Here is a 23262-nt window from a genome sequence, read left to right as displayed (position 1 = left end):
GCAGAAATCTTTCACACCCAATTCTTCAGTTAAAATTACCCTGTTGTTTCTTGTTTCATTTGCATTCATCAGCCATTAATCTCACACAATTGTCTGTCAGACTGTACCAAATCTCGCACTGTTCACATTTGCCTCTCTTTTTTGTTTTTGGCTGCCCACTTCTGGGGTCGTCGTTCACATCTTGCCTGCCTCTGAATCTCTTATGCCACTCAAAGACACTTGACTTTTTCATAGCATCCACACCTTGTGCCACTTTCAACAGCAATGTTTTAGCAGTTTTGCCAATTTTCACAGAAAATTTGATGTTAACACACTGCTCCAAATTTTGATCATACATTTTTACAGCAAGTTTACATGCAGGCCATACGGGCAACTACGCAGCTGTTCTGGGAATTAAATTGTCACATCTCGTATATTACTGATTTCAAAATATTTGTCTTATACCAAATACCAAAACAACGTGTTTGGTCATAGTTATGGCAATGTTCTTAAAATGGCTCAAATGTTTTGTACAAGGTAGATTCCAAAAGTTTCTGGCCTGACATACAAAATTCATGCCAATTTTAAAATGGTGTGCGTGACAGATAGCACCATCTATGGGGAGGCTAGTGTACCAGTTTCAACTCTCTATCTGCATCATTCAGTTGGAGGCACTTGTTTGACTAACACATCAACACTAAGTGGCTGTAATGTTAAAAACTGAGTACAGCACTGTGATAAAGTTTTTCACTAAAGAAGAGCTTTCTCCAAGTGCTATCAAACAGTGATTGGATGATATTTATGGGGAAGGTTCTCCTTCATATTCCACCATGAAGGAATGGGCTAAACAGTTTCACCTAGGAAGAGAGAGCATCGAAGATGATCCTCGTGATGGTTGGCCTGTGGAAGTGATGGCTGAGGAAAATGTCTCTCTTGTTGAGGAGAAACTGCTCAATGACAGATGGTTGAAGCTCAAAGAAATCTCAGAAAGGTTGGGGCTTTCTATAACTACTGTCTTTCGCATCATTCACAAGAAGCTTCACATGATGAAGGTCAGTGCAAGGCGAGTGCCCTGACTTCTCTCTTCAATTCAGGAGCATTATGTGACCTGTTCCCACAAGTTTTTAGAACTTTGCCAAGGGAATCAGAGAAAGTGCTGGAATCCATTGTCACCAGGGATGAAACCATGGTCCTTTATTATGATCATTTTCCTCTTTCTAAAAGGGAATCCATGGAGTGGTGCAAACCAAGTGAAACACTGCCGAGAAAAGCCAAGGTCACTCAGTCCACCAAGAAGATCATGGCAACAATCCTTTGGGATTGCCAGGGAATTCTCTTGGTTGACTTCAAGGAAAGGAATACTACTGTGATTGCAGAATATTATGCTTCACTCTTGCACAAATTGTGCAATGCCATGAAGGAGAAGAGATGAGGAATGTTGAGTCATGGTGTTCACCTGCTTCATGACAATGTTCCTGTCCATATGGCTATTGTTGTGAAAGCTGCAGTGAATGACTGTGACTTCCTGGAGATTGAACACCCACCCTACAGCCCAGATATAACATCCAGTGACTACCACCTCTTCTCAAAACTGAAGAAAGACCTTCAAGGAAGAAAATTTGCAGATGACAATGAGGTGAAAGATGCAGTTTTAGGCCATTTTGCAGACAAAAGTACAGACTAATTTTTTTAAAGGCATAGAAATGTTAATTCAAAGATGTGAAAAGTGTGTTGAAGTAAAGGAAGATTATTTTGAAAAGCGACACAGTTGTTTTCTTTCTATCACCTCTAAAAGTTAGTCAGGCCAGAAACTTATGGAACCACCCTCGTATTTCGGTACATGGCAATTTGTATATTTCTGTTTTTTTTTTTGATGAGTTGAATTATATATAATTTTAATATGAAAATTATACTACCCTTTGGTACTCCATACAAGAGTATTACAAATAATCTTTAAATTTTGAAGCATTTATTCAAAAGACGGAGATTTGAAAGACTTGAAAATCAACTCTCCAGTTTCTAATACATCTTGTGGAAGGGAGTTGACATAACTCCAACTTTTTCCACCAAGGCACAAGTTATATAATGAATTTCATTAATCCAAATTAATCCATTTGTGACCATCACTTACATCTGTGGAGTAACCAATATGTTTTAGTCTTATTATAATGAATGTGTCAAGGTGCAAGGACAATTTTTAATACCTCGGTATAAATCTGATTACTATAAGTCAAAGGAAGCAAAATAACTACTAGACTAGGAAAAAAAAAAGCAACTAATGAATGTGATCAGATTTCTTTAATTGAACGAAACCAACAAAGCATTTATCATTTATTACAAAAGATAAATTATATAAAAGATGAAAATTTATTCATGAGAAGCTTAAATATTAAACAGATCTTTTGAAACAGCTACAGCAGAAGTAAATCTGTAATAATGAATCATTGTCAAACTAAATTAAATTTAGAAATAAAATACAATTTGAAAGTTTCATTCACATAAAATTTTAATTAAAAAAGTTCAATCTTCACATGGCATTATCATAGACATAGTGTAAAATCCAGCTAACTAAAATAACAGTCATTGGTACGGCCAGATGGTCCAAAAGTCACATATATAGAGGACTTCACTTACTGTTCTATATTAACATCTTTCCTTCTTTATCTATTTATTTTCAGATAATGATCATTGCAAAACTAACTAAAGATGATAGTGTGAAACTAATTTTGATGTGCTAAATATTAAACACTTCAAATGAATCCCTCTTTTTTGTAAGGAAAAAGAGACATTCATTTGAAATAACTGTAAATATACCATAAATACAGTAACTGACATACAAATTAAGAGTAGCACATGGTAGACAATGTTTATTACTTGGGATGATGCTACCATCCTGCTTCTGGAGCATGAAGTGGGAAAAAAAAAAAACTGTTTGAACTTCAAAGTAGGATTTCCAGTTTATTTAAACTTTGGTCTATCCCAAAGGTTTTCAAACTTTTGTGGGTGGATGGACTATTATAAAATAAAATCATCATATACAGAAATATTCAATAATTGTGAATCAAATTTAAAAGGTTTCCAAGACCAACATCTTACTAAATTTCCTTATGATACATGACTTTTGGAACATCCTTTACATTACAGGTTGACAACACAGTGACAGCAAGTTCTGTGATATCCATGAGTATTTATCAGGTATCTGCAGACCAAAGGGAACAGTTAAACATTGAAAAGGAAAAATGGACAATTAAAGTTTCTTTTCTCACTGCATGTCACTTTTCATTTACTGCACTCACAAGTCACTTTTTTTTTTTTTTTTTTTACAAGCATGAAATATCTACTGATCAAGAATGATTGATTGCAATTTTGGCAGCTAAGAATAGTAACAAACTGCAAGATGTCTGAAGATATGCAGTGCCAAGTTCTCCTCTTACTTTGTTCATATTTAATCAATAATAACTTTAATAATTTTTTATTTAAACATATTACTGTGTTATTGTTTTTAATGTTCATTCCTTATATATCTACTGTTGTTCAATTTTATTTTTTATTATTTATTTTATCTTGATCTTTCTTCTTGATACATTCATATCTATACTGTAACTGATGCTTTTTTTTTTAATGAATTCAAGAATGTGATACTCAAAATTAAGATGAAACTTTTTGGGGATGGGGTGGGATTTTTACATCCTGTGATCATTCATTTTAGTGTTCAATGTCTAATATTGCATTTTTAAATTAGATGTGATTGAAAGATAGCTAACCATTGTTCTATGCTCATTCAGATTTAGTGTAGCAAGTTAAAGGAAATTCACTTCAGTAAATAACTCGAATAATTTACAACTTTCCACTTAAAAATGCATACCTCCACCTCATAAATATACATTTTATCAAGAATTTCACTGTAAAACAGTGCTTTCTGATGGTGGTATATTTCACTAATGATGTCACTAATTTGGTTTCTTCATTTAAAATATCTACATTTGCTTTACTGTAATGAAGTAATGAAAAAATTACAAATGAAATTATGATTTCTTTATTTGATGAATGTGTTATAAAGTGACCTCCAAATCATAATAGGTTCTGAAATACCACTTCAGTTATATAATACTACAAAACCCAAAGTTCAGGTCAGGGCATAGTGTTCAAGATTAAAATATAATACTGGAAATGTTAGTAAAGTCAGTAAATAAAAAAAAAAAATTATAAGAATTTTTAAACCTTCTAATTAAAAATACTACTATATAATACTACTACATAATACTATATTGTGAAAAACAGTGATTTATGCTGATGTAATTGAAATTTCAAACAAGATAAGTTAACATTGTGTGTATATATCATGGATATTTTGATGCTTGGTGATTGGAAATTATCTGTTTATACTGTTAACACTAATGACATATTCAAGCTATTCAGAGTAAGGATTCATGGGAGGAGGGATCCATAGACCAACTCATGGAGAGTTGTGGTTTTAGGAATATATTGAAGCAACTAAGGCTAGGTATATTCTGTAGATTCTCCAGATAGTTTGTCTCTTTTGTACAGAGATAACCTCAAGTTTCTGAGGGGGGGGGAGGAACTACTACTTCTGTACTGTACCCAGCCAACTCATCTTCAACAAAAAAGTATTCATGTATAACTGAATACTTAGGGTATTGGCTAGTAGATCAATATGCTTATAAATGTTCTTCGTGTCCTACACTATTCGAACTCAGGTCTTTCCATCAGGAGACATACAGGCATTTATCTGATTGTGCTATTGGAGGAACTTAAAGAAAATATAAACTTTAATGCACCCTTAAATGATAAATAGTTCACATCTCACAGCAGATTTGGCAAATGTCGTGGTATTGAATTTATATATTTTATACCGTCATTAACTTATCGCATACTGACAGATAATAGTACAAAAAATGTGGACACTTTCCTCTCCCTTCAAACAATCAAGTCCTATGGGCCATGGAAAATTCATATCTAGTGCATATGCATCACACTTTAAAAATGTTAGCAAATCTAAGTTCTTATTATAGGTGAAACAAACAAAGTATTGAAAGCAATCATGAGAAAGGTGGTCCCAAATTCCAATTTTTGTTAGGGAAAAAGGAAGTTTTCTGAGTGTATTTATTTATTTTTGTCAATGTCAGCTGCAGCCAATGAAAGAAACTGCTAAAAAATGACATAGCAAAAAGAGGTCTTATTTCAAGAGTAAAAGTAAAGTGTTTTACTGTTATAGAATTTTAAAATGAAGAAATTTGAGCTACTGAGTCGACTAAATGCAAAAATTAATGTTCATGTGTGAAAAGTGAAACATCATGGCACAATCACTTGAAAGAGACCTGTGGTGGTAATAATGATGCCACAGATCGAAATACATTATCTGGAGAGGGACACCATTTTTGGGAAGGTCATGCAAAACGGATAATTCCAAGGTTATCAGAAAAGTACCTGGGAATGAAAGGATTTTATCAGATAAGTTTCTCATCAATGTCCTGATAAACAATATGCATGTTTCAAGATTTCTCAATAGTTATTGCAGCACTTTAAGTATAAAGAAAACATGGATTTGTGATATCAAATCTTAACTAAAAACTAAACTAATGCAATCCTTCATCACTGCATTTAAAAAACTTCTGTCAATAGCAGTAAAGATGAAACAATTTATGACCTTTGCCAACAGCACAAAAGGCATTCCTCTGTCACAGTTAGTGTTCAAAGAATGATATCACTGTCAAATACTGTGCCCATTTTTTGAAAGCAGATGAGTTAATTTTTCATGACAACACAAGACCACAAGTAATGTAATGTAATGAAACATGTGACCTACCTGACAGCCAAAAAACTTCTACATCCCTTACACAGCTGAGATCTCCATAAGTCAATCTGCTTCCAAAGCTAATTTTATGGATTCTTTTACATAGCTTTTAACAAACATGATTTGAAAAATTCAAATGAACAAAATGGTAAGTTAAATGATATTCAAAGCTTTCCAGATAGAAGGTGATTGTCAAATAGGAGGATTATACTAAACAACTATAATGACTTCTCACTTCTATGGGCTCCATGGTACTGCATTAAATAAAAAGACACTAGTGAAGAATTAGCACAAACAACTACAAAATGATCCACAGACCAATGGAAAATGTTTCAATACATCTCACGAAGGTAAAAACAGGACCTGCTATCCTTTCCTTGGATATATCAAAATAAAGTGCAGTGCAAATGTAGTACCCTCTAAAGAATGTCAAATTCAAGCAAAGTGGAAGTTATATACCTAACTATCTAGGTCAATTCCTACATCATATGCAGTAATGGAGAATCAGTTCATTAATTACAAAAATTATCACTTACATCCAAATTTTAATCTGAACCACTATTTTCTTAAGGATGCTGGAATAATGAAACATTCCAGAAAATTCAACAAAAACGGCAGGACATTAGATTGACTATAGAAATCAGTATTGCATGGCAAAAACCTAAGTAAACAACCATAATCACTACAAAAGAAGGTGACCATTATATAGCATTAACTAGCATGTGTCTAATAAACGATCAGGCCATTACAGTGTACATTGTTTGCATTTGTAGCGAATAGCTGTTCTTGAAAATGTCAGGCATTATATATAGATTCATATCTACAACTTTATTCTTCTCTACCTTCCAGTGGAAATGAAAAGAGCTGTGACAATGCAGCATGTCAAAGAATACAGGTCCATAAAAAGCTGAAATAATCATATCATAGATGAAAAATTACTGCATTCAATAATACCAAAAGTCAATGCACAGAATACACAACGAGTGAGAGAAAAAAATCTTTTAAATTCTCTAGCCAAGAGTTAATATTAGTGACAACCCTCCATTCACATACTCCATGTGAATTACTTTTACATACATTGTTTGGGAAGCCCAATTTAAAATATTATTTTTTATTGATTATTTTCTCTTCAGGTCCACGAAAAAATCATGTTGTACTTGCCTACGAGACAGAACAAAAGAACCTGTCTTGTGCTTTCTTTTTGTTTTCACATTAGGTAGGTATGCGAGTGAAGCAAGTGATTTCTGTCAAAACCACAAAAAGTAGAGAGGACAAACAATTCACTGGTTTCAGAATATGTAATCAATGATTAGACAATTTATAGAAGCAATCCCTTTCTTATAAAACATGGGACTCCTTTTTATGCACTTTGAAATTAACATTATAACAGTATTTTTATTGGCTCATACAACTCAACTTTCAGCATACTGGATTGAAATTATGTACAGCAAATAATGTCTCCCTCTCCTCTGCAATATTATGCACATGGCAAATGAAACAAAGTTTTAGTGTAGCAGTAAATACAGTACAATTTCCTAACATCCTATTTAAAAATAAGGGATAAGGGAAAATTACACACAGAATTTCTGATGCTCTCACATCCCATCCTCCTATTTTTTTCAAGAAAGAATGGACTTCCTTTAGTTTTTCAGGGTTTGTTTCCAAGAAAAGTCTTGATAATCTTTTCATCTGCTTTTGGAAATCACATAGTATGGTTTAACAAACAAACAAATAAAAAAAAAGTGGAATAAGAAATTGCAAAGCATTATGCAAAATGAGAATTCTGAAACCTGCTGATGTGCTATAGACTTTATCTGATATAGAAATATATAGGAAAAAGGATTTTGATTCTATTTAGTAAATGAAATTTTTTTTAAAAAAGTATCTGATTATTTTATAAAAGTAACAATATTGTAGTAGTGTATTTTTGCACATAATGTTTCTGATGTATTTTCAATGACTGTCAAGAAGAGAATAAGAACAGAAACCTATACTCAACAGTTTACCATTAGCAATATTATATAAATCAATGCAGAGCCTTTGTAGCTCAATCAGTATTGACAATGTACTTTGGAAATACCTGCATTTAAAAATACAGTATTCCCCCCCTTTATCTGTGAGGGATACGTTCCAAGACACCCTGCGGATAGTACTAAACCTTATATATACTATGTTTTTTTCCTATACATATATACCTATGATAAAAGTTCAATTTATAAATTAGGCACAGTAAGAGATTAACAACAATAACTAATAAAAGTTATCTGAATGTGAATGGAATCTTAGCAACCTCAGGATACGTTTTATTATTATTATTATTTATTTATTATTTTATGAAATTGAGAACTTTCACTTTTTACACTTAAAAGGAAGCAGTTTACGGCTTCTCTTTGGCATATCCGAATTGCCAGCATCACTACTCTTGCACTTTGGGGCAATTATTAAGTAAAATAAGGATTACTTGAACACAAGCACTGCAATTCTGCGACAGTCGATTTGATAACCGAGAACTACTCAGAATGCGCAATTTAAAACTTATGAACTGTCTATAACAAAAAGAAAGAGCAATACGGCTTCATTTCAGCAACAATGTAAAATTACATATGCAAAGTGGATATTAGATCCAACATTATTTCAAAGCCAAATGTTTGCAGAAACTATGAAAGTTTTGTAAGTTGACCTGATGGCTTACGAGAATACAAATCTCGGCGTCCCTGAGTTGCCTTAGCTGCTTAAGTCGAGTAGTGCAAGCTAAGGCAATTCAGTGATACAGAGGATTGTATTCTCATGAAACTTTCATAGTTTCTACAAACATTCGGCTTTGAAATAATGTTGTATCTAATATCTACTTTGCTGATGCAATTATAAATTATTTATTTCTGGAACAGCATGCAGGTTTCAGAGAAGCCAAGTTATTTGACTGTGATAGCTATGCAAATTCAGTAAACTGATTCATAATTAGAACACAAACTTTTTTTCTCCCCAAAGAGTATATCATTTCCCCCACCCTTTCTCAAAGCATCTTTTTATTAAAGTTAAAAATAATATTCAGTTGTAGAAAATTACAAGTGGTCAACAGTGGTAAAGGCATATGCAGTACAGCATGGTTATTGTTCGTTTCTTTTTAATATCAATTTCATATATGAAAAGTTGCAAAAGCTATAGCACATCAGTGCTGTGTGTGTGTGTATGAGTAAGTAAAATAAGCTACTGATTATAATGAGTGTTTTCTGTTGTTGCTTTTGTAAGACCAAGATGTAGGTGCATTGATACAGTAAAAAGTGCTTTAGAAGACAGAAATATAAGATCTGATGATGTAATAATCATGACAGATAACAAATCAATTTGGAGGAAAATTGTTGATTGGAGGTTAGTGATGATGTAACTTTTTCATATAGTACTATCATAATATCATGTACACGCCTCCTGAAGGTACATATCAGGAAGTCGATAACAATGATGAAAATTTCCTTAAGTGAAAATTCATGGTGACTGAGAAACTTACTGGGAATGACAAGATTCTATATTCAATATGAAATTCCTGGAGTTATAAATTGCACTCAATAGTTCAATTATCATAAATAATTATTTTATGGCCTGTTGGGAAACTACATCTAACAAATTAGATAGATGGAGAATTAATGGTCCGTAAGTATTTAGGCTTATGTGCTTTCAAATCCCATCTGAACCTTGCTGCCCTTATCTGCTCTCATAAGGATCCACTCCCTCCCTCCTCACTGTTTCAGATTCTTACAAGGTTCCTTGTTCTTGCAAATTATCTTATAATCAAACAAGAGAGATTGCCACTATAACTATGGTCCATCAGGTCTAGTTGATTATGCCTTGGATACCTTGCACAGAATCAAATGAAAAAAACTACTACACTTCATCACAACAAAGAAACTTGAAGGCCTTTTCTTAGAATCAGTAACAGATTTGAAAAATCAACCTAATCTTAATGGCTGTGTTAACTGTCATCCTGGTTGGCCAAATGATTTGCATACCTGCTCTCCAACCAACAGATTGCAGATTCAAATCCCACTGTGGACTTCGATGTTTGTGATTGTCTTTAGGTGGAAGATGAATTTCATCACCTAGTGTGAGACCACCACCCCATTTATTGGAGGCTTGAAAAAGTTCCATGTTTAGTCTCTAGAGAGCAGAGTTTCTGGACTATGTAAAAATAAATTAAAAAAATATATAAAAATTGATAAAAATTAAAAAGAAATCTTTAGCCCACTCACAAATGGTACAATGTAATATAGGTTAACTAATAACCTTTCATGGGTGGGAACCACATAAAAACTTCCCACAATTTGGGAAACTAATTCTCAGGCCTCCTGCCCAACAGTACTCACATAGTGGATGCCCCTCATAGAACTTTAGGCTTTGTTACTTAGTGTATAGTAAGTAACAAACTTACTGTTATCTTCTTCATTCAAATTAAATATTTATGTCTAGTTAACTCAACCCATTTAGAAAAAAGGGAAACATTTCTTGTGTTTTTGATGAAATCCTAAAGACTTGCATAGCTGGTTACAGTTCATAACATAATTTATCTGTTGTTTGGTCCCCATTTGGGCCATGTTTCTTTCCACTTAGCCATTCATTATTTTCTCTTTAATCCTCTATTTACAGAGTTGAGGAATATAATAATGTCTCCTAGCCAGCATTACATTTTAAATTTCTTTCATTCCCCCAATGACAGCTTCTAATAAGATACTAATTCCAGAAACAATAGTAGTATAGTTGTGCTGTTGTTGCAAAATATGTGATATGTTGCTTAGAATCATAAAAAAAGTAAACATAATGCTGAAACTTATTATATTGGAGAACCAAAAATTTTTCAAGGCATGTAAATCACTTATGATTATCTTAAGCAGAAGCACAAAACAATCTTAAATAAGTTAAAAGTTAAGTTAAAATTTTATAAACAAAACCAAAAGAGTTTGGATCTCCTTATGATAAGAATGGCCAACACATAACCTAAGAAGTTTGCAAATGCCCATCTTGCAAACTTGGTAAACAGACAAATCACTGAAACTTTAATGAAAACAAGAAACATCATCAAATAACATGTCAGGAAAAATGCCTAATCAATATTAATATAGTTTTGAAAATGAATGCAATTACTTATTTCTTTAACAATAAAGATATCAAAAATGAAATATATTCAAATAATTTAAATTACATTTAATTTCTTTCCTCATATATCATACTGAGGCGAGAATTTCCTTTCACTATAGAGAAACGGTCTGGAATACAATTTTTGGGTAATAACTGGCTAGCCAGAAGAAATATCAACTATTAAACTAGCTGGGTCTGGTTGGCTGAGTCGTTAACATATCCGCACTCCAGCCAAGAGGCTGCGGGTTCAAATCCAAGCGCGGGCATGAATGTTTGTGATTGTCTGTGGAAATATTAGTGGTAGTGGTGGGCGGTAGGTGGTGTTAATGTAGTTGTGGTTGGTGGATTAAGTGGTGGAGACACAAAGTTGTAGAGTAGGTGCCCTCCCTCGATGAGTCTTTTGACTCCATGGAGGCGTCATGTAATAATAATAAAATTATTAAAACATTTACTCAATAAAATTATTATAAAATTTCAGCACTGCACAATTAAAAACGTTTATAGCACATTTCCTTATGTATTTTTAAACAAATCTTAGAACAATCAGTAGCAATGATGTCCTTTGGGTAAAAAACAAAGCTTTGAATCTCATCTAGAAAGTAAAGAACATTTATAAGGGTTTTTCACAACTGACAGTGAGTTAGCTGGTCTTGTATGGAGGTTTCTTCCAGAAACTTCCTTTTCTCTCTTGCTACAGAACAAATAAATCAGCCAGATAATATATCATTAACAAACATCAGCCTATGGTAGCAGGATTAATCACTATCACAGCATTAATATGGAAAATTAAGTTATCTGACTATGACAAGCCATTACGCCTAATTAATGGCAGATGGGAATGGGATATTTTTTTCATAAAATTACTTAAAAGCATGTAAAAACTATATTATATATGATAAATAAAACACGGTGTTTAGACCGAATTCAAATTTAGGTTACAATAAGCTCTGAAATTTAAGAGATGCTTGGTCTTAACAGCAATAGATAAGCAAAAACTGTACTGATAATTCTGGAATATATTTTAAATTCTGATCATAAATTTTTAAGCAAATTCTTAGATTTATTACATCCTTTCTATTTATAATGCAGTTAATTCTTACTTTCCTTTAATAAATTCAGAAATCAAACTACTCTGATGTATATGCATTATATGCATTGGTTTCTGAAATACCAGAAAATATGAAATGCAATAAATTTATTGTAAAAATAAATTAAGTAACTTTATTTGGTGAACATTTTAACGAGGTATATTTAAAATAATTTAAAACAGAGAGAATGTAAAAATTCTCTGACTGGGAATAACATACTAATGATCACAATTAGATACCACTTATTAATACCACAAAAAGAGAAATAATCCATTTCCACATTTCTGAAAAATATATGGACACATTTATAATGGAAATGAAAAACAGGTGATACTATAAGATAATGAAGTGAAGAAAATTACAAATGCATAGTGTTAACTTCAGCAATCAGTCAATTTAATTCTGTAACATTTTGTGAGTTCTCTGAAGTTGATAAGACTAAATGCTTAGTGAATTTCACATCAGAACTGTAGCAATTATGCTACACACAATATTAAATATTACAGTATGCTGATAATCCCAACCATTAACTTCTCTTGACACACAAATCACAGCTAACATGACGATGAGGACTGTTATGATGACCAACTTCAGTGAATGGTAATTTATACAGAACCTACCTTTGCTACATAATTTGCTTCTGCTGGAACTGCACCACATAGTGGAGGTGGAGATTCATTTCCTTTTGGTATCCAAAGTGGTAGAGTGAGGGCATTCTGCTGCAACATTTTCATAAGAGCTCCCCTACGAATTGTCTCCTTGGGACGCTCTGGAAGAAATATGCCAAAAAGGTAACTAAATGCCCAAGCTCCCATAAAACAAAAGCCAAAAGTGTTTATAATTAAAAAAAAAAAAGATTCAGTTAATTATTCAATAAGAAATTTTACCACTCAATCACAAATAAATCAATAAACAGCTTTGGAAAATAAATAAATAAATAAACAAACTACCATCTGTCTCATAAAAGGCAGCAATTTATTAGTCATTACATTAAATAAATTCAAGCAATGACAATCAAGGAAAAGAAGGCATAGCCAAGTATTCAACACTAAATAGGAGGCTAATCTTCTTGAATGGCAGGCAATTTCAAGTAGAGGACAAATATCAGAATGGGGAACTGGATAATGAGACTTATTTGTGCCTATGGTCCAGCAGAAAGTGATACTAAGGTAGAAGTCGAGGAATTTTTTGAGGCTTTAGAGAAAGCAACTGACACAAAAGTTGGTCCTGGTTGGGGATCTAACTAGCAGAGTAGGAAATGATTATCAGATATACAAAAATGTTGACATATCCACAAGGAGATGTGTTTTGCATTATGGGAGATACTGAGATAGGATCATTGGAAGCTTTCTCCACCTTTGCAAGGAGTTGCCTGGTGTTGTACCACTTTACCTCAGTGATACTTTCAGGCGCAAACTTTGTTTGCACACACTTGGATAAAGGATTAAACTAAATTTATTATAGTCTGACCAAGTGAAAAATAAACTTTCAACATCTTTCTCTAAATCCAAAGTAATTTAATAAAAAGGTGGCACACCGTTTGGCAGCTCTTATAGAAGGAGATGACCTTGCTAATGCTTCTGCCTGGTATCTCCACTTGGGCCTGGCCTGGCTCCCACTGAAGAGATCTCAATAAAGGTCGAAACTAGTCTGGGTAGTGGCCCTTCCCTTAATGCATAACATTATACATATCCGCAAGGAGATGTGTTTTGCATTATGGGAGATACTGAGATACGAGTGTTGGTAGCTTTCTCCACCTTTGCAAGGAGTTGCCCGGTGTTGTACCACTTTACCTCAGTCCTGAAGATACTTTAGGGCGCAAACTTTGCTTGCATACACTTGGATAAAGGATTAAACTAAATTTATTATAGACATACAAAAATATTTTGGGAAAATTAGGAGAAAAGAGCAAAGCTAATAATAATGGCAAATACTTGTTGGATTTCTGCTCAGGACAAGGTCTGATTATTACTAACACAATGATCCAACATAAAAATGTGCACAAATTCACATGGAAAGAAAGAGGCAAGGAATAAGAAAAGTCTCATTGACTATGTTATTGTTGATGGTAATATTTTTTCCCTGGTGCAGGACACTAGAGTGTACAGAGGATTTGAAATTGGAAGTGATCACCATTTAGTCTTGAGCAGGATAAAATTGAATTTCATATTGAAAAGAAGAACATATAAGAAAGTTTTAAAGCGAATAAAAGTTGAGCAGATCTCAGATGTGAAATGTAGACTAAAATGCACAAACATTATTCAAGAAAAAATGCAAGAGTTTGAGAACAGAAACCAAACCTTGGAGATTCAGTGGCAAACTCTGAAGAAAACATTGATTGATTCAGCCAGAGAAGCATGTGGTGAGGTTGTCTGCAAGGATAGAAAAATCAGAACTCTGTGGTGGACACAGGAAGTTAAAGAGGTATTGAAGAAAAAGAAGAAGGAAAGAAGACCAAAGTTTATGGCAAATAAATTAGCTTGTGCTCTTAGAGAATAAGAGACAAATGTAAAAAAGCAAAACAAAAGTTATGGAAAGACTTTGGTAAAAACATAGAAAATAAATATCAGAAGGTGGCAAGATATTCTGGAGGTTGTTGAAGAAGCTCAGAAATGGAGGAAAGAGTACTGTAAAAGGAAATAGAGATGATAAAGGTGACATGAAAACTGGAGAAAAAGATATCGTTGAAGTATTGAGTAATTACTTTGAAAAATTGCTAAATGAAACTAGCAGTGATGACAGCACAGTGGTAAAAAACACTGACCAGTCATGTAATCAGGAATACATATCCATAATTGAAGTAGAAAAAGCCATCAAAAGCCTGAAATGTGGAAAGGCAGGTGGAGTAGATGATATTCAACCAGAAATGCTCAAGTATGGAGGTATAAAAGTCATACAGTGGCTGCACTGCATAGTTCAGAAGGCCTGGACAGAGAAACAAATTCCAGATGATTGGAGTAGAGCTCTCACAGTACCCAAATAGAGGCCAAATAGAAGCTGTCAGAATCAGATTTTTGCTTTACAACAAATAGTTGAGAAGTCATGGGAATACAATAAAGATCTGTATTTAAGTTTTGTAGATCTGGAAAAAGCATATGACAAGGTGCCAAGAGAGAAGCTATTCAAAATGATACAGTTGTATGGTGTCAGTGGAGCATTATATCAAGCAATACTTAGTCTTTATTTGAGTTGTAAGTCAGCAGTTAAAATTAGAAGAAATACAGGAAAATGGTTCACTGTTAAATTTGGTGTCAGACAAGGATGTACATTATCCCCTCTGTTTTTCATTATCTATATAGATCACATTATGAATGAAAGTGGTATGAAACTTGATATCAAAATTGGAGATGTTAATCTCAGCTCTTTGCTTTATACGGATGATGTTATACTTCTAAACAAATCTGCTACAAGTCTGCAAGATTTACTGACTAAATTGAATGACTGTTGTAATATATATCGTATGAATTTCATCAATAACAAGCTGAAGACAATGAAAATAGGCAGAAGCATTGAAAATATCAACTGCACTTTGAATGGAGAATATCATGGAATAAACATTTTTAATGGCTGAAGGTGAACAAAGACTAAGCAGCACACTTGCATTTTCACTGACTGAAATTTGTGTAGAATTAAAGGTGTGCAGGCTGTCAATAGCACAATTAGCTTAGTTCTACTCAGTAGATTACAGTAGCTGAAATAGGAAGTGCAGTTAGTTATCCCTTGTAGTTTCCTGTTAGATAGCTATATTATTTTTTAAAAAAAAACTAACATTCATTTTTATCCTTCTTGACAAATCAAAACAGTGTTGAAAATATTTGTGTACACTTACACTTTTTTTTTTAAACTGAGAATACGAGCTCAAGTTAAAAAATGCTAAAGATGGTAAAAGAAGTCTAGCTCTTTCAAATTTATGTAGCATTTACATTTTAGAAACAAAGGATTGAAGCAGTTGTATAGATAGAACAACTTTTTAATAAAGTAAGCTAATGTTACCAGAGCACACCCACTGGAATACCCACCATATGCCATGACATAAAAGTGGTGACACATAAATCACAGGAAGACTTCGATAAGAACATAGAAGAAAAATGTCATGTAAATGTTCTAGAGATTAATGGAAAGCTAAGCAATGGAGGAAATAGTACTGTAAAAGGAATCAAAGATGACAAATGTGATATAAAACCTAAAGATATTCTTGATGCTTGAATAATTACTTTGAAAGATTTTTAAATGAGAGTGAAAGAACTGCAGTAGAAAATATTGAAGATAAATGCAGTCAGAAGTATATATCAATACTCTGAATAGAAAAAGTTATAAGAAACCTGAGGTGTGAAAAGGTAGCTCGAATATATGATATTCATGCTCTAATTGTTAAGATGAAAGTTTTACAGTGGCTACACTGCATAATTCAGAAAGCCTGTCAGGAAGATAAATTCCATATGATTTAAGTGGAATTCTCATAGTACCTACCCATCTATAAATAGAGGAATAAAGCAGCGTGTGAATGCTCCAGGTATGCAAGTATACTTGAGAAGTGGTTAAGAAAAATTGTGGAAAGAAAGTAGGAAAACAGCAGTTCAGGGTAGATAGGGATCATTAGGACCAGATTTTTACTTTAATCAAAACAGCCATTTGATTCCAGGATGGCAGAAAATGGATCTGAGGAAGACCAAGATCTAAGTGGTAGTAACCAAGATGCAGTTAATAGTATCTCATTATCATCATCAAATTCCTGACATGAACCCTCAGGGTGTGTACAGGTTTGTGGGTTTCAAGGTGCACTGTTAAGAGATGTTGAGCAGCAGTTGCACGTGTTCCAATGAGCTTAGTACTATGTGGTAGAATTATTGATGCTATTTCAGATGAGCATTTCCCAATGGAAATATTTATAGATACACATATTGCAGAAACCAAATGTCTGTGCAAAAGTGGGAGGAGTGAGTTGGTAAGAGATGGGTCATTAATGAGTCTAATTGCTCTCCTCTATACTTAGTCATTTTGCGGGGGCATTTAGGTGCCCCACTCCAAATGTGAGAGTAATATTCAATAGATGAGCTGGTTAATGTCAAATGAATGGAGAACCTACAGAACAATAAAACATTTCAGCTACCTAGGCTCAATTTTTAGTGAAGATGGTAAATTAAATATGGAAATAGACAACAGAATCAACAAAGCTTGTATGGTAGGAAGTCAACTGAATAAATTTATATGGAATAAGAGAGAAATTAGTCAAAACATAAATTAGCTGTATACAAGACAGTGTTCAAACCAATTTTAACTTATAGATCTAAGAGCTGGGTTAGAAGTAAAACACCTGACCAAAGACTAGAGACCGTAGATATGAGAGTCCTGAGAAAGATTAGGGCGTGAACAGATGGCATCAATGGCAATATCATATTAAAAATGAGGATATTAGGAAAGAACTTGTTAGCATAACTAATCTCAGGTGGTCACTTAAACAGAATGGAAGAGGAAAGATTAGCAAAACAACTGTTCTCTGCCAGGTTGACAGGAAAAAGACCCAGAGGAAGACTAAGATGTAGATGAATTGATATGGTAAAAAGGGCCTTAGAAGAAAGAAATATAAGATCTGATAATGTTGGAGTGTTGATAACAGATTGATTTGTAGAAAAATTGTAGAGAGGAAGTTTGTAATGATGTAAGATTTTTCATGTAGTACTATCATATCCTGTATACCTCTTGAAGGGTATACAGGATATGATACATGTCAGGAATTTGATGATGATGATGATGATTAAATAAATTACACTGACTAGTTTTTCAACATCTAAATAGAACAGATGGCTTTTTCAGTGTTAGACACATCAAAATAACTATAAATACAATGATCACAAAGTATTAAACTGAAAAATAACATAAAAACAGGTGGCATGCATTAGCTATCTGTAATTAGCGACAGAAGGTGACTGTTGGTGAGGTTAATTTCTCTAAGATTTAGTGAGAGATTTCCACATGTTACTTAGTGTCGATCCTTTGTTTTTATTCAGTGAACTGTGTGATGGATGACCAGAAGAGATTCCTTTATAAGTCTGGAATAAAAATTCTTTCCTATATCAGGCATGGTTGAAAGAATCTGATCAACTGCATGGTTAGAATTAAAAGTATGGTTGGTCAAACGAGATCTGTATTTTCTTTTATGAGAAATGAGAATATGAGAAGAAATGAGTGGAAGGAGGGTAATTATTATGGGAGATTTCAACTATGGTAACATTGATTGGAAGGAGGAGAGGACACATGGGAGGAAGGAATTGGATTTTATGCGGTTATTAAGGGATAACTATCTGCGACAGCATGTAATGGAAAATACTAGGGGGTCAGAGTGCTTGACCTAGTAATTGCATCTGAGAATTTGGCTGTAACGAATATAACCACGTTGCCACCAATTGGTGAGAGGGTTCATAGGGTCTTGACTTTGGAGGTGGCTAAATGTGTGGAATTTTCAATTAAGACAAGGGTACATGTGGAATTATCGGGCTGATAAGTATGACAAGCTTAGGAGTTTGATTGGTTCAGTGCCATGGCATGTAAAACTGCAAGGGCTGGATGTTGATAGTGCATGGGAGGGGGTTAAGAAGTGTTTACAGGAGGCAATGGCTGACTGTATACCTAGAGTCCGAATAATAAATCAAGTAGGGGTTAAATGGATGAATAACACCATAAAGCTTGAGCTGCAAAAAAAGAAACACTGTGGAGGGAATTTATGGAGAAAGGTGACCGGCAGGCACATGAATGGAATAAAGCGCAGGCCAGAAGGGTAACAAGTGTGGTAAGAAAAGCAAAACGGATTATGAAAGAACATTAGCCATGCAGGCTAAAGAGAATCCCAAACAGTTTTTTCAATAAGTTGCAAGTAAAAGAAAAAATATATACGGCAGAATGATTTTAAAGAATGCCGATGGTAGGGAGGTAACCGAATCAGTTGATATAGTGGAATTACTGAGTGAGCACTTTGCAAGAGTATATCATCCAGGTGGTGACATTGCAGGAATGAAAGAACCAACAGCTTATAAGGGAATTGTGGTGAATGAAGTGGAAGTGAATAGTCTATTACAAAACCTCAATGTCAATACATCTGTGGGATTGGATGGTATACCAGCTCGTGTCGTACGTGAAGCGGCTAAAGAATTGAACAAAATGGTCAGTGCCCTTGACCATTTTGTTTAATTTGAGTCTCGGGTCTGGGTTAGTCCCAACGGGGTGGAAAGGGAGGGGGGAATAGTTCCACTGATTAAAGGAGGTTCCAAGACTGCTGTTGTAAATTACCGACCGATCAGCATAACAGGAATCGTTGTCAAGGTCTTGGAGAAAATAGTCAAGAGGAAAATATAGGATTGGATAGATGAAAATGGGATACTGTATGGGGGACAGCATGGTTTTGTGAAGGGTAGATCATGCCTCAGTAACTTGCTCACGTTTTATAACACAGTGACAGCTGAACTGGATAAGGGTAATGGGTTTACAGTGATTCTACTGGACCTTGCTAAGGCCTTTGACAGGATACCACATGGAATTCTAATCAGTAAACTGCAGCATATGGGGATGGATATAGGATTGGTGAGATGGATAGGAGGGTGGTTGATGGAGAGATATCAGAGAGTGGTTTATTCAGGAGTAGAGTTCAAAAGATGGCCTGTGACTAGTGGTGTGCCATAGGGTTCTGTTCTTGGACCACTACTGTTCAATTTGTTCATTAACGATATAGGAAAGGATCTGAGAGTAACTGTTCATTTGTTTGCAGATGATGCAAAGTTGGGTAGAGCAATAGTGAGTGCACAGGATGTCAAAATTTTGCAGGATGATTTGGATAGCTTGGAGGTCTGGGCTAAGGAGAATGGATGTCAATTTAATGAGGCAAAATGTAAGGTTATGCATTTTGGGATAAAAAGATTAGCAGTAGTATATCACATTGGTGGAGCTTTACTCCAGGAGATTGACAAGGCCAGGGATTTGGGAGTGTTGGTGGATAGGAGTTGAAGTTTAGGGGACACATCGCAAAGTGGCTAAATCAGCTCATCAAATCATCACTTGGTTGCTGAAAAATACTTTAACAAGCAGAGACAAACAGGTTATTGTTCCTCTGTATCGAGCCTTGATGAGACCCGATCTAGACTACTGTGCCCAGATATGGGCGCCAGGGTTTCTTATGGATGGGGAGGTGGAGAGGATCTAGAAACGAGTGACAAAAATGATAGCAGGTCTATGGAATGAACCTTATGAGAACAGGTTGAAGATTTGTGGGTTGCAGAAATTGGTGGATAGGCAGAAAAGGAGTGATATGAATGAGACATTCAAATTACTGAAGGGTTTCTATAAGATTAATTCTGGAGATATTTTTGAGAATAGGACTGGTGGTGGGAAAACTAGGGGCCATACATGGAAGCTGGGCAAGAGTGTGGTTAGCAAGGGTGTTAGAGCTAGGTTTTTTACTTGGAGAGTGGTGAATGAGTGGAATAAGCTGCCAGAGTCTGTTGTAGGTGCCATGACTGTAAATGAGTTCAAGGCGAAGTATGATAGATACTGTGTGAATGTCAAAATAGTTGTTCTTGACATTATGTTAGGGCCTCCCTCGATGAGTCTATGGACTCCTTGGAGTTGCCCATAATAATAATTATGGTCAACATCTGCAACCCATTCTTTCTCTCTAACATTACTCCAGAAGCATGGAATTCTATAAATTCCCAGTTATCTTTAGGAGAGCTCAGAAGAGCAACGAATGGTTTGAATTGGTTTAAAAGTTACTCTGATGTTGTGATTTTTGAAAAGAGACTATTTTAATTGATAAACTTGTAGTATACAGTATTGTGATGGAGTCTTTGTATGGATATTCCGTTTATTGGAAGAAGAAGTGTTCAAAAATCAAGTCCTATCAACTGTTCTCTTGGAATAGCCAAAAAAATGAGAGTCTGGAGTTCTGTCTTGAGTCAGTCATCATTTTCTATAACAGAAGCTGCTCTATTTTTTAATGGTGTGGATTATGCCATATCATTTTTAAGAAGGATGGTGAAGGGATGAGGCATAAATACAACATACTGTACATAAAGGTGTATGATACACATCAAAAGAAACACCACATTTAAACTTTTTAATGATGAGAACATCAAGGAAAAAGAGTTTGCTATTTTTTTCAAGCTCTAATGTAAATTTTATAGTAAGTTTGTAAGAGTTAAGGGAATGTAGAAACTGATGCAGGCTTGGGAGACCATGTTTCCAAATAATAAAGATGTCATCCACATATCTTCACTAGACTGCTGGTTTTAGACTTGTTTCTGTTAGGAAAATCTTCTCAAAAAGACTTTCTAACAGAAATGACCCCCCCCCCCTTTTAAATAATCATGTAAATCAGTGGCAATCATGTTCGATGATGTTTATTTTTGCAATACACTAAAGAAATATAGAATGAAAAGCTGCAGTGTATAATAATATCAATAGTTCTATAATAAATATATAATTTACTCATATTTATCAACATCTGCTGCAGCCCACAGTTTAAGAGCAGCTAATCTATATGGATCACCTTATGAAAGAAAAGTATTAAAACCTAATATTAGATAATGTACTCCCAAACAAATCCAGTGCAAATATTCAGTGCAAGATTAACTAAACTGAAAAAGCAGTAACAAATTTGGCAAGAAAATTAGCAATAAAAAGACTGAAATTATGAAAATATGCAGGAACATGTAAAATTTGAATTGCATTCTTCCTTAATAAAGAACCCACAGGACAAGCAAAATATTTCAGCTATTTATACACTATTTTTAATGAAGATGGCAAATTAAATATGGAAATATACATATAACAGAATAAGCAAGCTGGTATTGTCAGGAGCCAGATGAAAAATTTATATGGAATAAGAGAGAAACTGGACAAAACACTGAAGTAGCAGTATATGAGACAGTTCAAGCCCATTTTAACTTACAGATCTGAGAGAAGGATCAGAAATAAAACAGCTGATCAAAAACTGGATACCACAGATATGAGTTCTGAGAAAAATTAGAGGAGTGAACAGATGGCATCAATGATAGAATCAAATCAAAAATGAAGATATTGGAAAGAACTTGACATTGCTAGCATTCAAAAATGTGTGAGCAGAGCTAATCTAAAGTGGTATGGTCACTTAACCTCCTAACCTAGACCAGCCAAAATGGATGAAATACTTTAGGATTTTTTCATGGTTCCAAACATGAGCAGAATTCTGCCTTTAATCATGTAACTATTCTACTCTACTGTTAATCTCTTAATGGTAATTGTAGAGCCATTAGTGTAATGGAGAACCTTTGTGTCTAGCTGACTTAGAGTAAACTGTTTTATTTGAAATATCAATTACTATTCTTCAATATTTTAACTTCTTGCTGTACTGTTTATTTATTGTTTGTTCCTAATAAAAACAAGCTTCATGAGTATGAAAATAAAATGACTAATTATTTTGAAATGCTACACAGGATGACCTTGGCAATGAATTTATTTACTAATGAAAAATAAATGGCAGAAAATTTCTCACTGTAAATTTTTTGCCTTTTATTTTTCAGGTTAGTTTATTTTTTCTTTCATTTTACTTACAATATTGTGGAAATTATTTTCACACTTATTATGTTAAATATTTAAAGATAACAATGAATGATGTTAAAATGCATCACTCGTTTTCTGACTGTGAGACTCTTTTTTTTATATAAAAAATTTATATCCAATAATATTTCAGTAGAATCTCATTTGCTTACACTTGGATAAAGGATTAAACTAAATTTATTATAGTCTAACCAAGTGGGAAAAAAACTTCCAATATCTTTCTCTAAATCCAGAGTAATTTAATAATAAGGTGAGACACCTTTTGGCAACTCATATAGGTAAATATGACTTCTCCATTGCTTCCACCTTAGTATCACCACATCTGGGTCTGGCTCCCACTGACGAGACCTCAATAAAGGTCGAAATCGGTTGGAAGCTTGGGTGATGAATGGCAATGCTGTAGCCCATGAAGTTTTAACTGAGGCTCGGCTGTTGCTGTCACCCAGGATCTGAGTGGGGAGGGTAATGAATGGCAATGCTGTAGCCTGTGAAGTTAACTGAGGCACGGCTGTTGCTGTTACCCTTCAGATGAGCAAATGAGCGGCTCTGCTCGGTGGTGGGGGAGCCTGCCACAGTGTAGAGCCAACTGGTTCTCAGAGTTCTTCTCATGCAGGTCGCTCATTATTGGGTGATCCGGGGGATCTCATGAGTTTTTGGAGAGGTTACTCC

At 34.3% G+C, this 23262-nt stretch overlaps 1 protein-coding gene across 2 annotated transcripts in view; it reads right to left on the bottom strand.

The window, feature by feature from the left end:
• Positions 1–23262, bottom strand: part of Sgf29 (SAGA-associated factor 29) — a 124728-nt gene that overhangs the window by 35230 nt on the left and 66236 nt on the right. For both annotated transcript variants that reach the window (XM_090415646.1, XM_090415647.1), the window contains exon 4: positions 12630–12778. In XM_090415646.1, coding sequence (XP_090271772.1) covers positions 12630–12778 — 149 coding nt within the window. The remainder of the gene's footprint in view (positions 1–12629; positions 12779–23262) is intronic.

Source organism: Typopeltis vanoorti, chromosome 3, assembly GCF_054136105.1.
Source record: "Typopeltis vanoorti isolate ZY-2024b chromosome 3, IOZ_Tvanoo_1.0, whole genome shotgun sequence".
NCBI classification, from domain to species: Eukaryota; Metazoa; Arthropoda; class Arachnida; order Uropygi; family Thelyphonidae; genus Typopeltis; species Typopeltis vanoorti.
The sequence above is the reverse complement of the archived record's forward strand: the minus strand, read 5'-3'. Positions and strand labels throughout refer to the sequence as shown.